This window comes from Elephas maximus, chromosome 3, assembly GCF_024166365.1.
Source record: "Elephas maximus indicus isolate mEleMax1 chromosome 3, mEleMax1 primary haplotype, whole genome shotgun sequence".
In the NCBI taxonomy this organism is placed as follows: domain Eukaryota; kingdom Metazoa; phylum Chordata; class Mammalia; order Proboscidea; family Elephantidae; genus Elephas; species Elephas maximus.
Genome location: NC_064821.1, coordinates 73,685,001 through 73,703,898, shown reverse-complemented (window position 1 = coordinate 73,703,898; position 18,898 = coordinate 73,685,001). Strand labels below are relative to the sequence as shown.

Sequence of the window (18,898 nt, the reverse complement as noted above, 5' to 3'; positions counted from 1 at the left end):
AAGGACAGACCCTGGTGGGTCTCCCTTCCCTCAGGCCAGTGCTCTTTCACCACCCACAGCTACCCAATTGTCTAGGAAGAGGTGGATTCTCAAGCTTCACCCTGGGGCAGTCTTTATCCCCATTTGACAGACGGGAAAACTGAGCCCCAGGAAGCAGCAGTGATGATGCCCATCAAGTCAGGAAAATCGCAGTTGCCCACCCCACTGCCCAGCCCTGGCAATCTTGGATCCTCTGGGCCTCAGTTTCCACCTGTAAAAGAAGGGTAACGGGACTGGGGGTGGGCTATGCGTGGGGGCTCGGCCCCGGCCCGGGATGGAGCGAGCGCGGGTGGGTGGGGCCAGCGCCTGAGTCAGCGGGCGGGCGGGGAAAGGCTGTCCAGCCGGTCGGACAGGCCTGGGATGCAAACGAGCCTCCCGGGCCCTCCCGGGGGGTGACGGGAAGGGAGGCGGGCCCGGAGAGGACGAGCCCGGGCTCCAGGCGGGAAGTGGGCGCGACGGGCTTTGCGGGGCGCGCAGGCGGCGGGCCGGCGGGCTGCGGACGGAGGATGGGATCGGGGCCCCCCGGCGGCCCGCAGCCTCAGGAGCCCCAGTGACACCGGCCGGGACGACGCCGCGCAGGAGCCAAGATGTGTCTGCGCGTTGGTGAGTGAGCGGCGGGGGCAGGGGGGCCCGGGAGGCTCAAACTCGTCCCAAATCCCCTGCAGGAGCACTGTAGTGGGAGCCCGAAACCCCGGGGTCCAGGTCGCCTTCTCAGCCTCTAACTTCCTGTGTGGCCTGGGGCAAGCCACTTTCCTCTCTGGGCCTCAGTTTCCCCAGCAGTGCCCTGGAGGGAAGAGAGCTGCTGGGGTCTTGCTGATATGCCTCTGACACCTCCGCCCCGACTCCTACTTTCCTTTCTTGTGGAGGGGCAGGACTACCCCCAGGGGCCTCCGGAGAGGAGAAGAGATGCTGAAGGGAGGCCCCTATACCACCTAGAGGGGGAGCAGAGGGAAATCCAGGCCCAGGGAGTTCCAAGCCAGAGGCTGACTGCCGGACCTCAGCTTCCCCTTCCTTGAAAAGGGCTCAGCTTCCAGGCCCTTCCCTCCCCAAGGCCGTTAGGGACAGGCCATCGGCAAACAGGACCACAGGCAGAGGAGCAGGACTGATGTCGCCCCTCCTCTACTCCCTGGGCACACCGATACTTCTTTTGGGTATCAGACAGCCCTGGCAAGTACCCATTCTCTAGCCTAGAGACCTGTGAGCCTCAGTTTCCTCACCTGTAAAATGGGGACAGTCGTGAGGATGAAGTCAGCTCTTACTAGTAAACTGGTTAGCGCTGTGCCAGCCACATGCCCAAGTGCTCCAAGAATAGTAACTTAGGAATGAGGAAGCCAGGGACTCCCCTGAAACCCTTCGTCCAGTGCCCAACTGGCATTGCGCTGGTTTGACCAAACTCTTGGTCCTGGGATGCTGCTGTTGTTGCTGAGCCCAGCCCTGAGCTGGGTGGTGTCTGGCCTGCCAGGTGGGTGTGTGGGTGGGGTGAGGTGGGCCAGGCCACTGGGAGGAGGCTGCTGTGCGCCTTCCTGTTTGGCTAGCACTTAATCTTTATGATGCCATTCCTGATCCACAGTGGCCGTTCAGCCCATTGTCTGACCTCTGCTTCTCCTAGACTTGGTCTGCTCCACATGGCCCTGCAGGCAGGAGTCTCAGAGAGCCACTAGACCACCCCATCCTCCTTTACAGATGGGGAGTCTGGTGCCCAGAGCGGGTCAGTGACCGAGTGGCCCCATCCCTCCCTGCTCCTTGAGCACTGCTATGTGATTTCCTTATTTCTTTTTAGCCGAAGAACTCTGATATATGAAGTATGATTTAACCCTGGCAGACACAGATGGGGAGACTGAGGTCTAGGAAGGGACTGAAAGTTAAGTCCCATAAGGAGCAGCTAAAGGAAGTAAACAACAACAACAAAAACCAAACCCATTGCCGTTGAGTTGATTCCAACCTATAACGACCCTGTAGGACAGAGTGGAACTGCCCCGTAGGGTTTCCCAGGAATGCCTGGTGGATTCAAACTGCTGACCTTTTGGCCAACAGCTGAACTGCCAACCACAACACCACCACAGGTTTCCCTAAAGGAAGGAAGTAGGGGCTGTTTAATTCGGGGAGCAGGGGAGGCGGCGTGGAGAGGGGAGCCTGACCACAGCCTTCCGGTCTCACAGAGCTGGCTAGGGTGAGGGGGTTCGGGGGTCATGGGGCCAGGGTGGTGTGTATCCTGTGGGGCTGAGCCAAGACCCCTGGGGAAAATTCCAGAAAGAAATCTGGAACAGCCTGCTTCCTGTTCCTGGAGCATGCAGATAAAGCTGGGCAGCCACTCACGGCTCAAAATTTGTGCATTGAGTCTTAGTGTTCTTTGGCCCCAGCCTCCACCCACCACCAGCCCCTATGCCTGCCCAGTGCCCAGTGCACTGAGAGCTGGCCTTTCCCAGCTTGCCCCATTTTCTCATCCATTTCCTCATGAGACCCTCCCTCCCCACTACGAGACAAGAGCAGGGGAGATTATTCTCCCTGTTTTACAGTTGGGGAAATAGAGGTTCAGAAAGGCGGAGGGACTTGCCTCAAGTTACCAAGCTCTAGGCAGTTCCGTTCAGCAGTTGTGCGTTGAGTAGCTACTGGGTGGCAGGCCCTATAGGACTTGATCCCTGCCCAGTGGACTATGGGCTCCTTGGGGCCTGGACTATAAAGCTCACTGTGGTACTCCCAGGGCCTGGCACAGAGCAGGTACTCAGTGAATATTTCTGTAACAAACACATGAGTGGATGAATCAATGAATGGGGGGCTTAATGGAAGGATCATGGGATCTGTACCTAGAAAGCCTGGGTTCAAATCCTGACCCTGTCACGTATGACCTGGAGCACTAGCAAGGAGTGTTGTTATTGCTGTTAGCTGCCATCAAGTAGGCCCCCGACTCATGGTAGCCCAGTGTACAACAGGATCAGACGTTGTGATCTATAGGATTTTCACTGGCTGAATTTTTGGAACGGGATCACCATACCTTTTTTCCTAGTCTTTCTTAGTCTGGAAGCTCTGCTGAAACCTGTTCAGCATCATAGCAGCATGCGCGCCTCCACTGACGGATGAGTGGTGGCTGTGCTTGGAGTACATTGGCTGGAAATTGAATGTGATTCTCCCTCCTGGAAGCAAGAATTCTACCACTGAACTTCCGCTGGCCCCAACAAGGATTGTTGTTGTGTGCCATTGAGTTGATTCCAACTCATAGCAACCCTATATGACAAAGTAGAACTGCCCCATAGAGTTTCCTAGGCTGTAATCTTTACAGGAGCAGATCACCAGGTCTTTTCTACCATCGAACTACTGGTGGGTTTGAACTGCCAGCCTTTTGGTTAGTAGCCAAACACTTAACCATTGTACCATCAGGGCCCCTTCCACCAAGGACTACTTACCCTTTATTAAGTAGCACCTGGGTGCTTTTCCAATCTTATTTCACTTAACCCTCCTGAGGATTCTCAGGAAGGCATCGTGAGCCCCTTTTATGGAAACCGAGGCTCAAAGAAGAAAAAGTACTGGCCCCAAGTCATCCAAAAATAGGGTTAGACTCCAATGTCCATCCCTCCTGCCAGGGCCTCGGTTTCCTCCTCTGCCCAGCAGGATGAGCCCCACCTACGACCCTGACATGGCTGTCCCCTACAGGCAGCTTGAGTGTGGCTGACTTACGGAAGGTGCTGATGAAGACAGGGCTGGTGCTGGTGGTGCTGGGCCATGTGAGCTTCATTGCGGCCGCCCTGCTCCATGGCACTGTGCTGCGCTACGTGGCTGCCCCCCACGATGCTGTGGCTCTGCAGTACTGCGTGGTCAACATCTTCTCTGTCACCTCTGCCATCGTGGTATGGCCAGGCGGATTGGGAGGGCAGCTGGCGGGAGGGGGCTGAAGGGGGCTCGAAGACCTTTGATGAGTCCCCACCCAGAGCCTGGTAACGGGCAGAGAGACTTAGGCACTAACCCTGCTCCGCCGCTTACCAACTGCTCAAGTCACTCAACCTCTCCTTGCCTCAGCTTCCTCATCTATAAAATGGGGATGGTAACAGTGTCCACCTGAGAAGGTCCTGGTGAGTATTGAATGAGATCACCCACATAGAGTGCCTAGCATAGTGCCTGACACGTGGCTATTGCTCACTACTGTTACTGGGTTTGTTATTACAATAGAGAAATATTCAAGGCACCATTGAACAGAAGGGAGGAGCATCAGCTCAGCTTGGGAGGGTCGAGGAGGCTTTCACAGAGGTGGGAGGCCCCAGAGCTGGGTATTGATGGATGAGTAGGAGTTCACAAATGGGCTGTAATTACCGTCACCCAGGTATAAGGCATGCTGGGGCTGACAGGTAGGAGAGGAAGCTGGGATGGCATTCTAAGCAGAGAGAACAGCATGTGCAAAGGTGTGGAGGTGGGAATGGCTACGGCTTATTCTGGGAACACCGAGAAAACCAATTTGGCAGGAGTTTAGCATTAGGCTTGGCATATAGTGAGTGCTCAATAAATGGAGGCCATGATTATAACTGGATGTCAGTATCTGATAAATGCATGAAAGGGCCTGATACTCTCAATTTTATGAAGTTCCTTCCCGCTGGTCAGCAGAGGCGGCCACAGCCTTTGGGGTATATCCGCACATCAGTGTCTGAGTTCCAGCCCTACCGCCTCTCTCTTGGAGCCTGATTCCTGTCCTGCAGATTGAAGCTCAGACAGTCTGCTAACCTCAAGGCCCGGGTGAAAGAGGATCCCAGGACGCAGCTAGCAAGGAAGCCTCAGTCTGAGGGACAGGCTGGGCTGTGCAGATGTGTGTCCTGGGGTTACTCTAACTGCTATTGTTTGCTGTGAGGAAGGTGGGGGTGGGGGCAGTGAGCTCAGGGTTAGAAGGCCCACCTAACCTCTGGGCTGGACCACCTCAGCTTTGCCGGCATGACCTCAGTCAATCTTAAGGGCTCCCAGCAACATGGGGCCATTATTATCCCCATTTTACAGAGAAGGAATTAGTCAATATTCAACCATTTCAAGAGGTGGCATATGATCAGGAACTGATGGTACTGAAGGAAGAAGTCCAAGCCGCTCTGAAGGAATTGGCGAAAAACAAGGCTCTAGGAATTGATGGAATATCAATTGAGATGTTTCAACAAACAGATGCGGCGCTGGAGGCGCTCACTCGTCTATGCCAAGAAATATGGAAGACAGCTTCCTGGCCAACTGACTGGAAGAGATCCATATTTATGCCTATTCCCAAGAAAGGTGATCCAACCGAATGTGGAAATCATAGAACAATATCATTAATATCACACACAAGCAAAATTTTGCTGAAATCATTCAAAAACGGCTGCAGCAGTGTATCGACATGGAACTGCCAGAAATTCAGGCCGGTTTCAGAAGAGGACGTGGAACCAGGGATATCATTGCTGATGCCAGATGGATCCTGGCTGAAAGCAGAGAATTCCAGAAGGATGTTTACCTGTGTTTTATTGACTATGCAAAGGCATTTGACTGTGTGGATCATAACAAACTATGGATAACACTGCGAAGAATGGGAATTCCAGAACACTTAATTGTACTCATGAGGAACTTTTACATAGATCAAGAGGCAGTTGTTCGGACAGAACAAGGGGATACTGATTGGTTTAAAGTCAGGAAAGGTGTGCGTCAGGGTTGTATTCTTTCACCATACCTATTTAATCTATATGCTGAACAAATAATCCGAGAAGCTGGACTATATGAAGAACGGGGCATCAGGATGGAGGAAGACTCATTAACAACCTGCGTTACGCAGATGACACAACCCTCCTTGCTGAAAGTGAAGAGGACTTGAACCACTTACTAATGAAGATCAAAGACCACAGCCTTCAGTATGGATTGCACCTCAACATAAAGAAAACAAAAATCCTCATAACTGGACCAATGAGCAACATCATGATAAATGGAGAAAAGATTGAAGTTGTCAAGGATTTCATTTTACTTGGATCCACAATCAACAGCCATGGAAGCACCAGTCAAGAAATCAAAAGATGCATTGCATTGGGCAAATCTGCTGCAAAGGACCTCTTCAAACTGTTGAAGAGCAAAGACGTCACCCTGAAGACTAAGGTGCCCCTGACCCAAGCCATGGTATTTTCAATCACATCATATGCATGTGAAAGCTGGACAACGAATAAGGAAGACCAAAGAAGAGTTGACGCATTTGAATTGTGGTGTTGGCGAAGAATATTGAGCATACCACGGACTGCCAAAAGAACGAACAAATTTGTCTTGGAAGAAGAGTGGCCAGAATGCTCCTTAGAGGCAAGGATGGCGAGACTGCGTCTTACATACTTTGGTCATGTTGTCAGGAGGGGTGAGTCCCTGGAGAAGGACATCATGCTTGGCAGAGTACAGGGTCAGCAGAAAAGAGGAAGACCCTTGGCGAGGTGGATTGACACAGTGGCTGTAACAATGAGCTCAAGCATAACAATGATTGTAAGGATGGCGCAGGACTGGGCAGTGTTTCGTTCTGTTGTGCATAGGGTCGCTATCAGTCGGAACTGACTTGACGGCACCTAACAACAACAACAACAAAAGAGAAGGAAACCGGGACTTGGGGATTCGTTCAATCCCCTGCTGATACAAAGGGGCCAGGTGGGGATTTGAACCTAGTTGTGTCTGACATCAAAGCCAGTATCCTTTCTGTGAGCCCATCCTGCAGAGCGGGGCTTATCCCAGAGAGGTTGAGGCACTAACTTTTGTTTGCACAGTGAATTAAAGCCATTGCTGGACTAGAACCTGGAACTCCCGTTGTAACACCTGCCTCCCACGGGTCTTGTCCAGTGAGGGAACTCAAGGAGGAAGGTAGGTAGGATAGAGTCCCAAAGATCCAGGGGGCAGCTGTTGGGCTAAACAGTATACTGCCTCGTGGTCAGGGAGACCTACAGGAGGAAGAACCTGAGCAGGAAGGAGCTGGCCATGTAAAAAGGGAGGAAAGGGTGTTCTTGGTGAGAGGTACCATGGGTAGCACTGTGAGCAGGCTTCGTGTGGGTGTCCAGATCCAGGGCAATGAGGGAGGAGACTGGCCCAGCGTACAGTTGAGAAGCTGATGGGACCAGGGCCAGGTAACTGTGGATTTTGAATTCTACTCCATAGAGTGTCCAGATGTGTTTTAATATAACGATTTTGTTTTCAGTTCTTTGTCAGTTACTTAGTTTCCCAGTTCCCAAACCTCTCCCACTTCAGGAGGACATGTCACGTGTATTCTGTGGCTTAGCATACCCCCGGCATGCCCCTGGAGCACACAGGCCCCTGTTTGAGATGCTCAGCTGGAGACAGTGGGGAGTCATGGAAAATTGTGGGCAGGGAGCGCTTATATTCTAGAAACATGGCTCCAGGGCATTGTGGAGGCTAGACAATGAGGAGCCAACACCTTGGTGCAGATGGAGGTACTGAGGCCAAAAGTAAGCAGGAGGTGAAAGGAATGGGTGTTTTGGAGGGCCGGGGTGGCATTAGTAGAATCTTATCTGAGCGTGGCCTTGGCCACTCCTCCCCACCCAGGACTGACCTGAGCCTCCCCACAGGTCATCACCTCAGGCATCACCGCCATCGTGTTGTCACGCTACCTCCCCAGCATCCCCCTGGTATGTCACCACTCCTGGGATGGGAGAAGGCAAGGGGGGTTGGGCCAGCAAACTGCCCAGGGCCTGGCCTGCTTGGAGGGGGTGAGGCTGACCCTCAGGGTGGCTAGAACTGCCCATAGGAACCAAGCCTGATGTCCACTGATGAGCCATCTTCCCCGTCCAGCGCTGGACAGTGTTCAGTTCAAGTGTGGCCTGTGCCCTTCTCTCACTGACCTGTGCCCTCGGCCTCTTGGCCTCGATCGCTGTGACCTTTGCCACCCAGGGCCAGGCACTGCTGGCCGCCTGCACCTTTGGGAGCCCTGAACTGCTGGCGCTCACACCTGACTGTCCCTTTGACCCTACACGCATTTACGTGAGTGCCTGGGTGTGGGGGGAAGGCAATACCCAGTTGCTCATCAGGTGGGGTGGGAGGGGCTCTAGGGGTCCCACCTCTGCCCCCAGCCCCTGACAGCCATCTCTGCCTGTGTGCCTGCTGCAGAGCTCCAGCTTGTGCCTCTGGGGAATTGCGCTGGTGTTCTGCGTGGCAGAGAGCGTGTTTGCTGTACGCTGTGCTCAGCTCACCCACCAGCTGCTGGAACTGAGACCCTGGTGGGGGAAAAGCAGCCATCAGCCGGTAAGGCCCACTGCCCCCACCCCTCTGTCCAGGGCCCCCACCTTGGGGCAATAGTTTTTTCCCCTGGGATCAAGGGGAGAGGCGTGGAGGCTCAGAGAGGTTAGCTCTCCCAGCTAAGTCACACAGCTGGCACCTAGCTCTCCAAAGGCCCAGGATGAGTCTTGACAGAGGGGGAGAGGTATTTGGGTTTGAATTGGGGGCCCTCCAAGGGTCTGGCTTAGCTCTTGCATGAGGAAGAGCAGTGATGCCCCCTTCCCCCAGGGATCCTCCCAGATACCCCCCATTCTCTGTGTGTCCTGGAGGAAGAGACCTAGACACAGTGAGCCTGGCAGCCTCCTGTATCTCCCCAGATACTGGAAAGCCTAGAGACAGTGGAAGGCCACGATGTGAACTGCACCAGCTCAGAGCCGCTGACCCTCTGAGGGCCAATGCCTCACTGGACCCATGGCTACTGGGGTCCTGTGAGCAAGTCTGCACTGTCACCAGGCCGGACTCCCTGGAGCCAGCCCAAGAGGACTCAGTGGACACTCAGGCACCTGGGTGGGGCTTTTAGACCCCCTCCCCAGCCACCCAGCCCTCTGCACTGAAACGAGACTTTATTCTGAAGTTATTAAAAAGAACAGAGATGCGCCATGTGGATGCATGCAGGGGGCCGGGGGGGGGGGGCTCGGCCGGGGGTCTGTGCTTCTTCCACACACAGGATGCTTGTGCACAGGGCTCTGTGTACATCTGCCCATCTGTCTATGGGCACGTGTTTGTGAAAGAGAGGGAGGCAAAATACACCGAGGGGTCTGTGTGTGGCTGGCTGTGTTGGTCCAAGTGCTAAATGGCAGGTGGGGGTTCATGAGCCTCACAGCTGGGGGGCTGGAATGCTAGGAGTTTTTCCTTTTGTATCATGGCCCCCTGGCCAGAAAGAGCTGGGGCAGGAAGGGCTGAGACCCCCTGCGGGGAAGGATAGCTCAGGGAAACTTCCTCAAAACCCTCACCCCTGGAATCCTCTCCCCTCCAAATGAAAAGGCAGGCTCCGGGCCTGGGCACCTGGGCAAGACTTCTCCCCTCCCCCTAGGCTGAGACCTACTAGGTAGGGAGCCGGTCCCGTGGTTGGGGTGGGAGGTCTGGCTAATGGTGACTGCGTGGTGGGGGAGTGTTGAAGTTGTGATATCAAGATGGGGGGGCTGGCTCTGAGGGGCGGATCAAGCTAGAGTCTGTGTCTATCACTGGGGAAAGGAGATGCTGCCTCTTGGATCTGGGAGTGTTAGCCGCCTGCTTGCTTTGGGCCTTGGGGTAACTGCAGGGTTCCCATCTCCATAGGCCCCCCACAGTGCAGACCCTGGGGGTCCCCAGTCTGGCCCCCAGCCTGGCCCCGGGTAGACATGAGGGGAGGGGAGCTGAGGGCCGGTGAAGGCAGCGAGGAGCGCGGGCAGGCTCCTCTGGCTCAGAACTGGGAGGCGCTGCTGGGGTCACACTGCAGCAGGCGCACGATGGACGGGTCGCTCTTGGCCCCGCGGATGAACTCCTCCAGGGAGAGCTTGCCTGCGGAAAGACGGAAGCAGTGATGGGGGCGAAAGCGGCCGTGGGGCTAAAGGCAGTGCAGCAAAGGAGGAGAGGGAAGAGGGTGGCGCCCACCCGCCAGTCCCTGCCCCTGCCCCTGCCCCAGCCCCCTCACCATCGTTGTTTGTGTCCATTTGGCGGAAGATTTTCTCGGTCCTCTTCTCCGGAGTCGACTCGTCTTCTGGCATCTTCATCACGGAAGAAACCATCTTGTAAATGGCCTGGGGGCGGGAGGGGAAGGCAGGGAGTGAGAGGAGCCGGCCCGAGCCCCCAGCCATCACCACCAAGATTCAAAAACCCGTCCAGGCATTCTGTGACGTTGGCCAAACTGGGTCTTGACCGAGTTCCCACGGAGGGCTAGGTGGGCAAGGATTGCTGGCTGAGGGAGATGCGGGAACAGAAGCACCGCAGCGTGCAAATTCTGAGTGGGCGACCGAAAGGGGGTCAGGAAAGACCTGGAGGACATCGGGGCCCAGATGGTGAACGGCTTGCAACGCTGGGCTTCGGATAACCGGGTTTGTCCAGCTTTTCAAGAACACCAGAGCTCCAGCGGTCCACGCTCCCGTGGCCAACAGGGGGCACCCGGCGAGAGGGGTGGCACTGGGCTGCGGAGCCGTCTGTGACCCGCAGGAGGCGAAGCGCTGTACCGAGGGCTGGAGGGTCCCTGGCAACTGGGCCCGAAGGGACGGGGAATATGAGGCAAACTATGCAAATGAGCATCTGCCGGGGGCGGGGACAGCCTGGGCTCTGCTGAGCTGAGGGCGGCGGCCGCTACGTGCAGGAGCTCCCTGGGGCGCACTGAGGGCTTGGTCTGTGGGAGGGCTGGGTCCCGTCACCCCAGAATTTAAGAGCCGGACCTCTAATCACTGTCACGAGTCCATCCCGACTCATAGCGACCCCATAGGGCTTCCAAGGCTGGAAATCTCTACTGAAGCCGACTGCTGCATTTTTCTCCCGCGGAGCGGCTGGTGATTTCGAACCGCCGACCTTTGGGTTAGCAGTCGATCCCTTTGACCACTTTGCCACCAGGCCTCCTTAGAACCAGTAGCCTCAATGTCCTCTAGTTTTTCCCAACACCTCTTTCAAGAAACCTCCCTTCTCCCAGCCCATCCACTGCCACTGCTTCAGATCTGGCTTCAGCCTCCGTGCTGGACTCTTCTGGCCTCTTTCCTTTGGGTGCACGCCCCCACGCTGCCTTTGAAAGCTCTTTCCAAACACGGATCTCCACCGCCACCTCCCCAGCCCAGTGGGCCGCCCCCTCGCCCCAGCTACACGCAGCCCTCCCTCCAGGACCGCCAGCGCACCTAGCTCCTTCTGGATGCAGCCCCACGCTCCTTCTGCTGCTTCCCACTCCCCTTTGGGGCTCAGCCGATGTGGCGCTTTCTTAAGGACATCTCTGACCCATGCTGGTTATGCGAGTGGTTATGCGAGCCCAGAGCCTTCTGGGCTTTTCCTTTGGAGGACACCTCTTCGGAAGTAATTATGCCTTTGCAGGACTGTTGTGTGCTGTAGAGTCAATTCCGAGTCATAGCGACCCTACAGGACAGAATAGAAGTGCCCCATAGGGTTTCCTAGGCTGTAATCTTTAGGGGAGGAGATGGACAGGTCTTTTCTTCCCAGGAGCAGCTGGTGGGCTCGAACTGCCCGTCTTTTGGTTAGCAGCTGAGCACTGTAACCACTGCCACCAGGGCTTCTCCCAGGACTGTTGTAGTCCCCATCATACAGATAAGAACATGGCCATCTAGCTAGCACACGTATCCCCAGAATCTAGCACAGAGCCTGGCATCTGGAAGGGACTCCTGTTTAAAGCCATTGACACCTCCCGCTGTTCTGGGTACTAAATCCAAACCACTGGACATTCAAGGCTCTTCAGGCCCTGGCCCCTGCTGACGTCTCTAACATCAGGCCTCCCAAAACCCTGAGCTTTTCAGATTTCCTGGCTTGTACAGTCTCTGCCTGGAATGATAACACTTGCTACCAATTATCAGGCACCTACTATGTGCTAAAGGAGTCCTGGTGGCACAGTAGTTAAAGCGCTCGGCTGCTAACTTAAAGGTCGGCAGTTTGAATCCACCAGCTCCGCTGCAGGAGAAAGATGTGGCAGTCTTCTGTAAAGATTGCAGCCTTGGAAACCCTAGGGCGCAGTTCTACTCTGTCCCGAAGGGTCGCTATGAGTTGAAATTGACTTGACGGCAGTGGATTGGGTTTGGCTGGTTTACTATATGCCAGGAACTTTACCTGCATTATCTCTGAGCCTCACAACAGCCCTGCAAAGCAGGTAGCATGTTCCCCATTTTCCAGGTAAGAAACCAAGGCACAGAAAGTCAATGGATGGCACAGTTGGATTTGAACCCACTTCCTCTTAGATGCTTATGTAGTGTGGGGTGGTGATGAGCAGCAGAGACTTTGAAGTAAGGTGAGCCTGGAATGGCATCCTGATTTTACTAATCACTTGTTGTGTAGCCTTGCACAAGTATTTAACCTCTGTGAACCTCAGTTTCCTCATCTGTAAAATGGGACCCATCATAACACCCTCCACTAGGGCTGTCCAGAGAATTAAATAAGGTAATAGTGTAAACCAGTTGGCACAGTGATTGGCACTAGAGTCAGTAGTACCCAGCAGCTGGCATAATCATTACCATGTCCTCAGGTCTTCCTGCCTCTCAGTCCCCTGGGATCCCAGCTGTCACCTTGTACTCCCCTGTCACAAAACTGGCCAGTGTGGCCTGTACACCTATCTCCTAGCAGAGTGGGAGCCCCATGAGGCTGAAACATGGTCTCTCCCAGTGTGCCCACTGCCAGCTGCAGGGCTGAGTCCCAAGAAGGACTTGGTGTGAGTGACTGAGAGTGACCATTCCCCTTATGACAGCCCCTCTCCTGGGCCTCCTCATTAATTGGCTGGAATTGCTGCTTGATCATGGTTTCACTGAAGATGACTTGTAATTAATCAGAGCTCTGTCTGCACCAGTCTGGGGCTGCCGGACTGCCTGAAGGGTCCCAAGGATGCCCGTGGAATAGGACTGATTTGACCAGTTTGGTGCTGCCATCAAGGTTGACATTTACCAATACACATCGGCATGATCACACTAAGTGTTAAAACATTAATATCCCTCCAGCTGCTGCCCAGCTGGTATCCAGCTGCTGCCCAATCCCACTGTGATCCTCCATCACCCTGGCTACTCCAATCTTTCCACCAGGACCCCCAGAGCTCCCCACCATCCAGCAACTAAAGAGTTAATGCCTAGCCCATGTGAGTCTGTGACAAACATTGAGGCTTTCCCCCTACCTATAGGCACAGGGAGGGCACCACACCTCAAGGCAGCCCATTCTACTCTAGCTAGAGAGAGCAGATCTAGACCCTTAGCAAGAGAAGTCAAACTCAAGAGTGCAGCAGGGGCTGGAGCAGTTGGAAGGGGGGCCAGTCAGTGGGGCCAGAAGGAAGAGGATTCAGAGAGGCAGAAGGAAAGCAGACAAGAGCTTGTGCAAAGCTGTGTGGCAGGATTACTCTGAGTACATTTCAGATGCTGAAAAGGACATTCTGGCTGGAGTGGAGGATGTGCAGATGAGAAAATAATTGACAATCTCTAACATTTACCAAGTACCAATTATATGGTGCCCAAATAGCCTTGTGACATAGGGGCTTAACACCCCCATTTTACAGGTGAAGAAACAGAGGCTTAGGGGAAAATTGGGCAAGAAAATTGAACCAGAGCTTGGACAGTCTCCAATGCTAGACTGAAACAGTGGGCGCTCTGGAAGGTTTTTGAGATATAGCTAACATGTGTCACACATCTGTACCAAGAAAAGGTGTTCAGATCAGCTCCTTAAGTCCCCCTTCCCCCACCCCCACCATAAGGTAAGCATCATCATCCCCATTTCACAGATGAGCAAGCTGAGTTGAGGCCAACTCCAGAACTGGAAGCTAGACCTCCTGGCTGGGAGTCCATGGCCCTTCAAGATACCTGAGCTTGACTGCACTCACGTGCTATGTGATGTTGGGCAAGTCACCTCACCTCTGAGCCACAGGACTGATCCCCCAAGCCTGGAAAATGGGGATAATGGCCCCTTCTTCATGGGGTTGTTGTGAGGATGCAGTGAGCCCATGGCTATAAGCACCTGGTTCGGCACCTGGCCCTCAGTCAGTCATTTGGGAGGTGACTGGGTAATCAAGCATGTTGGGACCACATGGCTCATTCACAGGCTGTGTGGCCTCAAACAAGTCTCCTTACCTGAGTATCTGTTTCCTCCTGAGTAAGTAAGGATCACTAAAATGTAACAGGCCTGTACTCTGCAGAAATGTCAAGTCATGAAAGACAAAGATAGGCTGAGGAACTGTTTCAGATTCAACAGGACTAAAGAGATAGGTATGTTCGATCAAGAACATGATGCAGGACCAGGCAACATTTTGTTGTGTTATACATAAGGGTGACATCAGTTGGAGGTAGCTCGAAGGCAACTAACAACAACAAAGAGACAGGACAACTAAATGCAATGGATCCTAGGCCAAGGCAAAAAAAAAAAAAAAATACAATAAAGAACATTGAGACAGTTGGCAAAATTGGAATATGGCCTGAAGATTAGATAATAGCATTATTTCTGTTAATTGTTAAATGCCCTGACTTCAATAATCATATTATGGGTTATGTAAGAGAATGTCCTTGTACTTAGGAAATATATCCTGAAGTAACCAGGGGTAAACAGTCATGTTCAGAACAACAAAAAAACATTACACACACACAATGATAAAGCAAATGTGGCAAAATATTAATTGGTGAATCTCAGTAAAGGGCATATGGGAATTTCCTGCAATTTTTCTTGACATTGGAAATGACTTCCTAATAAACAAGGCTAACGAGAGTGGTGGGTGTAAATGCTGGGCCCCACACCTGGCATCCTCAGGGGCCCCGGAGCCCAGGGCCCACCTGCACAATCTCCAGCATCTCCTCGCGGCTGATGTAGCCATTGCCATCCAGGTCGTACATGCTGAAGGCCCACATGAGCTTCTGCTCCAGGCGGCCACGCGAGGTCACACTCAGGGCAATGATGAACTCCCGGAAGTCGATGGTGCCATCGCTGTTGGTGTCGAAGGTGCGGAAGACATGCTCGGCAAACTTGGAGGCGTCGCCGTAGGGGAAGAAGTTGGCGTAGATCTTCTTGAACTCGTCCACGTTGAGGATGCCCGTGGGGCAGTCCTTGAGGAAGCCCTTGTACCACTCCTGCAGCTCCAGCTCGGAGAACTCTGTGTTCTCCCGCAGGTCTTGCAGCATCTCAGGCCGCAGCTTGCTGTTCTGCTTGCCCATGGCCACTGAGCCAAGTCCCACCTGGATCCCCAAGGGGGTCAAGAGACAGAAAGAAGTGGTCAGGCTCCCCTGTCCCTTGAGACCACTTCTGAAGGGCCCCCAGACAACAGTCACCTTAGCCCCTTGTTTGACCCAGTGAAGGAGAGGGCCTGACCCAAGATCACAGAGGCTGCACCCTGCATCCTGTCTCTGTGACATGTTCCCCACCATTTCCCCAGACCCTACCCATTCCCAGACCTGGAGGGGGAGGAATGCAAGGAGGCTCCTGTTTACCGAGGCCCTACTAAATGCCAGCAACTGATCCTTTACAAGTCACATCATTTAACCTTCACAGGGTGAAGCATTTTACAGATGAGAGGGCAGCTCAGGGAGGTGAGTTGACCTGCCTCAGGTCACACAGTCATGGAATGACAGCACCGCCTCCTAGAGTTTTCCAGGGAAGTGCAGAAGGACTTTCTGGTCCTCCTCCCTCCTATCCACTGACCCCTCATTTCCTCATGTATATCTGCTCGCCACAAAAGACACCTGTTGTTCATGGCACTGCCTTGTGATCTCCCACACGGGCTTGACAAGAAGCAGCATAGGGTAGGCGTTAGCCTGAGCTCTGGAGCTGAACCACCTGGTTTGAATCCCAGCTCTGCTTCTTACCAGCTATGTGACCTTGGGCAACTTCCTTGAACTCTGTGTCTCATCTGTAAAATGGGGCTAATAATGATACCTACCTCATAGGGTTTTTGTGAGGATTAAATTAGTTAATACATGTGAAGCACTTAGAACAGTGCGTGGATATATAAATGCTATGTAAGTGTTAAATAAAAATGATTTACATGTACCTAAATGCCACAAGGAGTCCCTGGGTGGCTCAAACAGTTAAGTGCCTGACTACTAACCAAAAGGTTGGCAGTTTGAACTCACCAAGAGGCACCTCAGAAGACAGGCCTGGCGATTTGCTTCCAAAAGGTCACAGCCTTGACAACCCTATGGAGCAGTTCTAATCTGCACACATGGGGTCACCATGAGTCAAAAATGACTTGACGGCAACTAACAAGATGCCACAAAACTCAGGCATAACAACACACAGAATAATGCATACTGACACGTACTATACTCCACAGCTCACCGAACCCACACACTGGGTCCATGCCACTCACATACCAGCCTGCACCCACCATGGGTCACCATGCCTTCACACATGACAACATTCCCTCTGCTACACAGCTCACACGTACTGACACACAGCACCACGCAAAACTGCCATACCCTGCGCATCAAGGCACACCAGCCCACGACCCCACATGTCTCACGCATGCCATCACACGCCAGCTCACATGAGGACACCTCTCACATGGCTAGCTGCACGTGGGACCCTCAGGTGCCCTTGCCATCTTTCTGTTTTGCCGAGGGGTGCTGCCAGGTCCCAGGAGAGGGAGCTGCAGCCCTTCCCAGACCTGCTGGAGCCTCTCTCCCAAGGAGATGCCTAGCCCACCCTATCCTCCCCCAACATTTACCTTTCATCTAGTCCAGAAAAGTCCCCTCAGTGCAGGATGTGGGGTGTGTGCAGGTGAATGCTCACCCCCCCCAGGCTTCGGACTGTGAGTGGGACAGGGAGAGGGGTTCATTGTGTGTGCATGTGCACAGAGCTCTGCACATACAGGTGGGCGTGTGAGCACGCATGTGCCCTTGCATGCACACGTATCCCTGACCTCTGCATTGCGTGTGTCTCTCTGAGCGTTTAAATCCATGTCTTTGCATGTGCATCATGTGTGCATGTCACCAGGTATGCACCCATGACAGTGTGAGGGGGATGTCTCTGCGCGGCCATTTGGGAACCTGTGTGTGTCCTCAGCATATGCGTTTCTGTAAGTTGGTACCCCTCCTTTCTAGATCAGCCTTTTCTGCCCCAGGCTGAGGACCCACGGACCAAGTGTGTGGGAGAAGACTGAAGATTGTGTAGAGCTGGGTGGAGGAGTGTGTCCCTTATTCCCCTCCTCAACGTCCAAGGAACTGGGTCACCGAGGCGGGGGTGGAGAGATGCACTGGGCAGGAGAAATCCTCCCGTGCCCTCTCCTCCCTGCCATCCTTAGAGTTGCCCCTCCCAGTTGGAAGACTTGGAAACGAGGGGGCAGAAGATTTTCCTGTACCCAAAAGGATCACTAGTCCCCCAAATGGGAAGGAATCCACAGCTCGACCTGAGATACCGACTCCAGAGAGCCTCTCCAAATCTCCCCCAGCTCTCTCCCTGAGCCCCGCCAATCCATTCAGCACTGGAAGAGCGCCTGGCTCCTTGGCCCTTCCTGGAGAGGGCGCTCCCGGGCGGCCGAAAGCCGACTCCTTCGGGCGGGGCACTCGGTGGTCAGGACCCTGGAGAGCGCCGCGCGTCCCCCGGGGAGACCCCACTCGCGGCGTCCAGTGACAGAAGATTCCCGGGAGCCGCGGGGAGCAGCGGGCTTGGGGAGCCCTGGACGTGGCCTTCTCCCTCCGGGTTCCCCCCTCCCCACAGCCCCCAGCTCCCACCGGAGCTGCCCCCACTCACCCAGCGACGCGGAGACACCGACTGCGCAGGGAAGGCGGCGCTGCTGCGGCGCTCGGCGGCAGAGGCGGCCGGAGGGGCGGGTTGGGGGAGGGGGAGGAACTGGGAGGGAGCCGCCCCGCAGCGTTGGCCCGGAGCCCCTCCCCTCGGGGGGGTCCCCGTTCCTCCTTTTTCCCCCGCCAGCCCTGGTGAGGAGCGCCGCAAGCTTCGCCCCCGCCCCAGCCTCGGAGAGGGGAGGTGGCGCCCTCACTTGCCCAGCTCCCTTCACGTGGGAGCACCCCGCCGGAGGAGGACCGAGGCCCCCATCTCTTCAGCCCCTGAGCTCAGGTAGCCTGAATGGAGGAGGGGGTCGGTGTCACGTGATCCTTTTTCTAGCCTGGTACAACCCGCGGCCGCTCCACTCGCTTGGTCCCTCACCCCTACCTGGGCGCGGAGCCGCACGTCGCTCCTAGGGCTGAATCCAGGTCCTGGCTGCTCTTTAGGCACCCTGCCTCCCCCCCGCCCCCGCGCCTCAACTCCGAAACTGAGATGGGGGCTATCCAGGGAGCGGGTGGCGCCCACTCCTCCAGTCCTTGAGGGGTAGAGGCAAACACGCTCCCTACCTCACCTCTGCCTTAGAGAAGTCCGCCCCATCTCCTGCCTACCACTCCAGATCCCAGCCCCAGGACCCCCTCTCAGAATAAATCCCACTTCTTAATATCGATGTAAACTGCTCCTCCCCACTTTCTCCCCAGTGAAGAAACTCCCCCCCTTCCCTCTCCAGCTCTGCCGGAGCAGGATTGTGATAGGTAGGGGCCGGGGAGTATCTCCAGTCTTGGGGACTCTGAGGTGGGTAGCCCAGCCTCCTGCAAAGAGGACAACCCCTCTCCAGAATCACCGACCCCCGGTTGCTGCTCCTCCTGCCAGTGTGGGGGCTGCATCCCCCTCCCCAGCCTCCAGCAACAATCCCCACATCCTGGGTTGGAATGTTGTTCTTTCATACTTCTTAAGAGGTGGTCCTTATTGTCCCCACTTTACAGATGAGGAAACTGAGGCTTCGAGGGGTTAAGTGATTTTCCTAAGGTCTCATGGCTGGCCAGTGGAGGGCCTGCACTTGAATCCCCATGCCCTCATTCATGCATTCCACAGCTGTTTATTAAGCACGACTCCTGCATCCTGCACTGTTCTAGGCAGTGGCTTTGCAGCAGGGAACAATAAATCATGGATATAATATACAGCTCTGTAGTGTATCAGATAAGTGTATCTGAAAAAGAAAAAGTCGGGATCA

At 54.6% G+C, this 18,898-nt stretch overlaps 2 protein-coding genes across 2 annotated transcripts; one reads left to right on the top strand and one right to left on the bottom strand.

Annotated features, from left to right (window-relative positions):
• Positions 1–443: 443 nt before the first annotated feature.
• TMEM54 (transmembrane protein 54) lies at positions 444–8,876 on the top strand. Its single transcript, XM_049878662.1, has 6 exons — positions 444–642; positions 3,688–3,881; positions 7,578–7,637; positions 7,801–7,989; positions 8,116–8,250; positions 8,601–8,876. Exons 1-6 carry the CDS (start codon positions 627–629, stop codon positions 8,670–8,672), a joined length of 666 nt encoding a protein of 221 aa, XP_049734619.1. The 5' UTR covers positions 444–626; the 3' UTR covers positions 8,673–8,876.
• Positions 8,877–8,904: 28 nt separating this feature from the next.
• On the bottom strand, positions 8,905–17,709 carry HPCA (hippocalcin). The gene is made up of 4 exons (XM_049878661.1): positions 17,635–17,709; positions 14,724–15,122; positions 9,917–10,022; positions 8,905–9,783 (listed from the first exon to the last, which is right to left on the bottom strand). Exons 2-4 carry the CDS (start codon positions 15,099–15,101, stop codon positions 9,686–9,688), a joined length of 582 nt encoding a protein of 193 aa, XP_049734618.1. The 5' UTR covers positions 15,102–15,122; positions 17,635–17,709; the 3' UTR covers positions 8,905–9,685.
• Between the last annotated feature and the right edge of the window lie 1,189 nt (positions 17,710–18,898).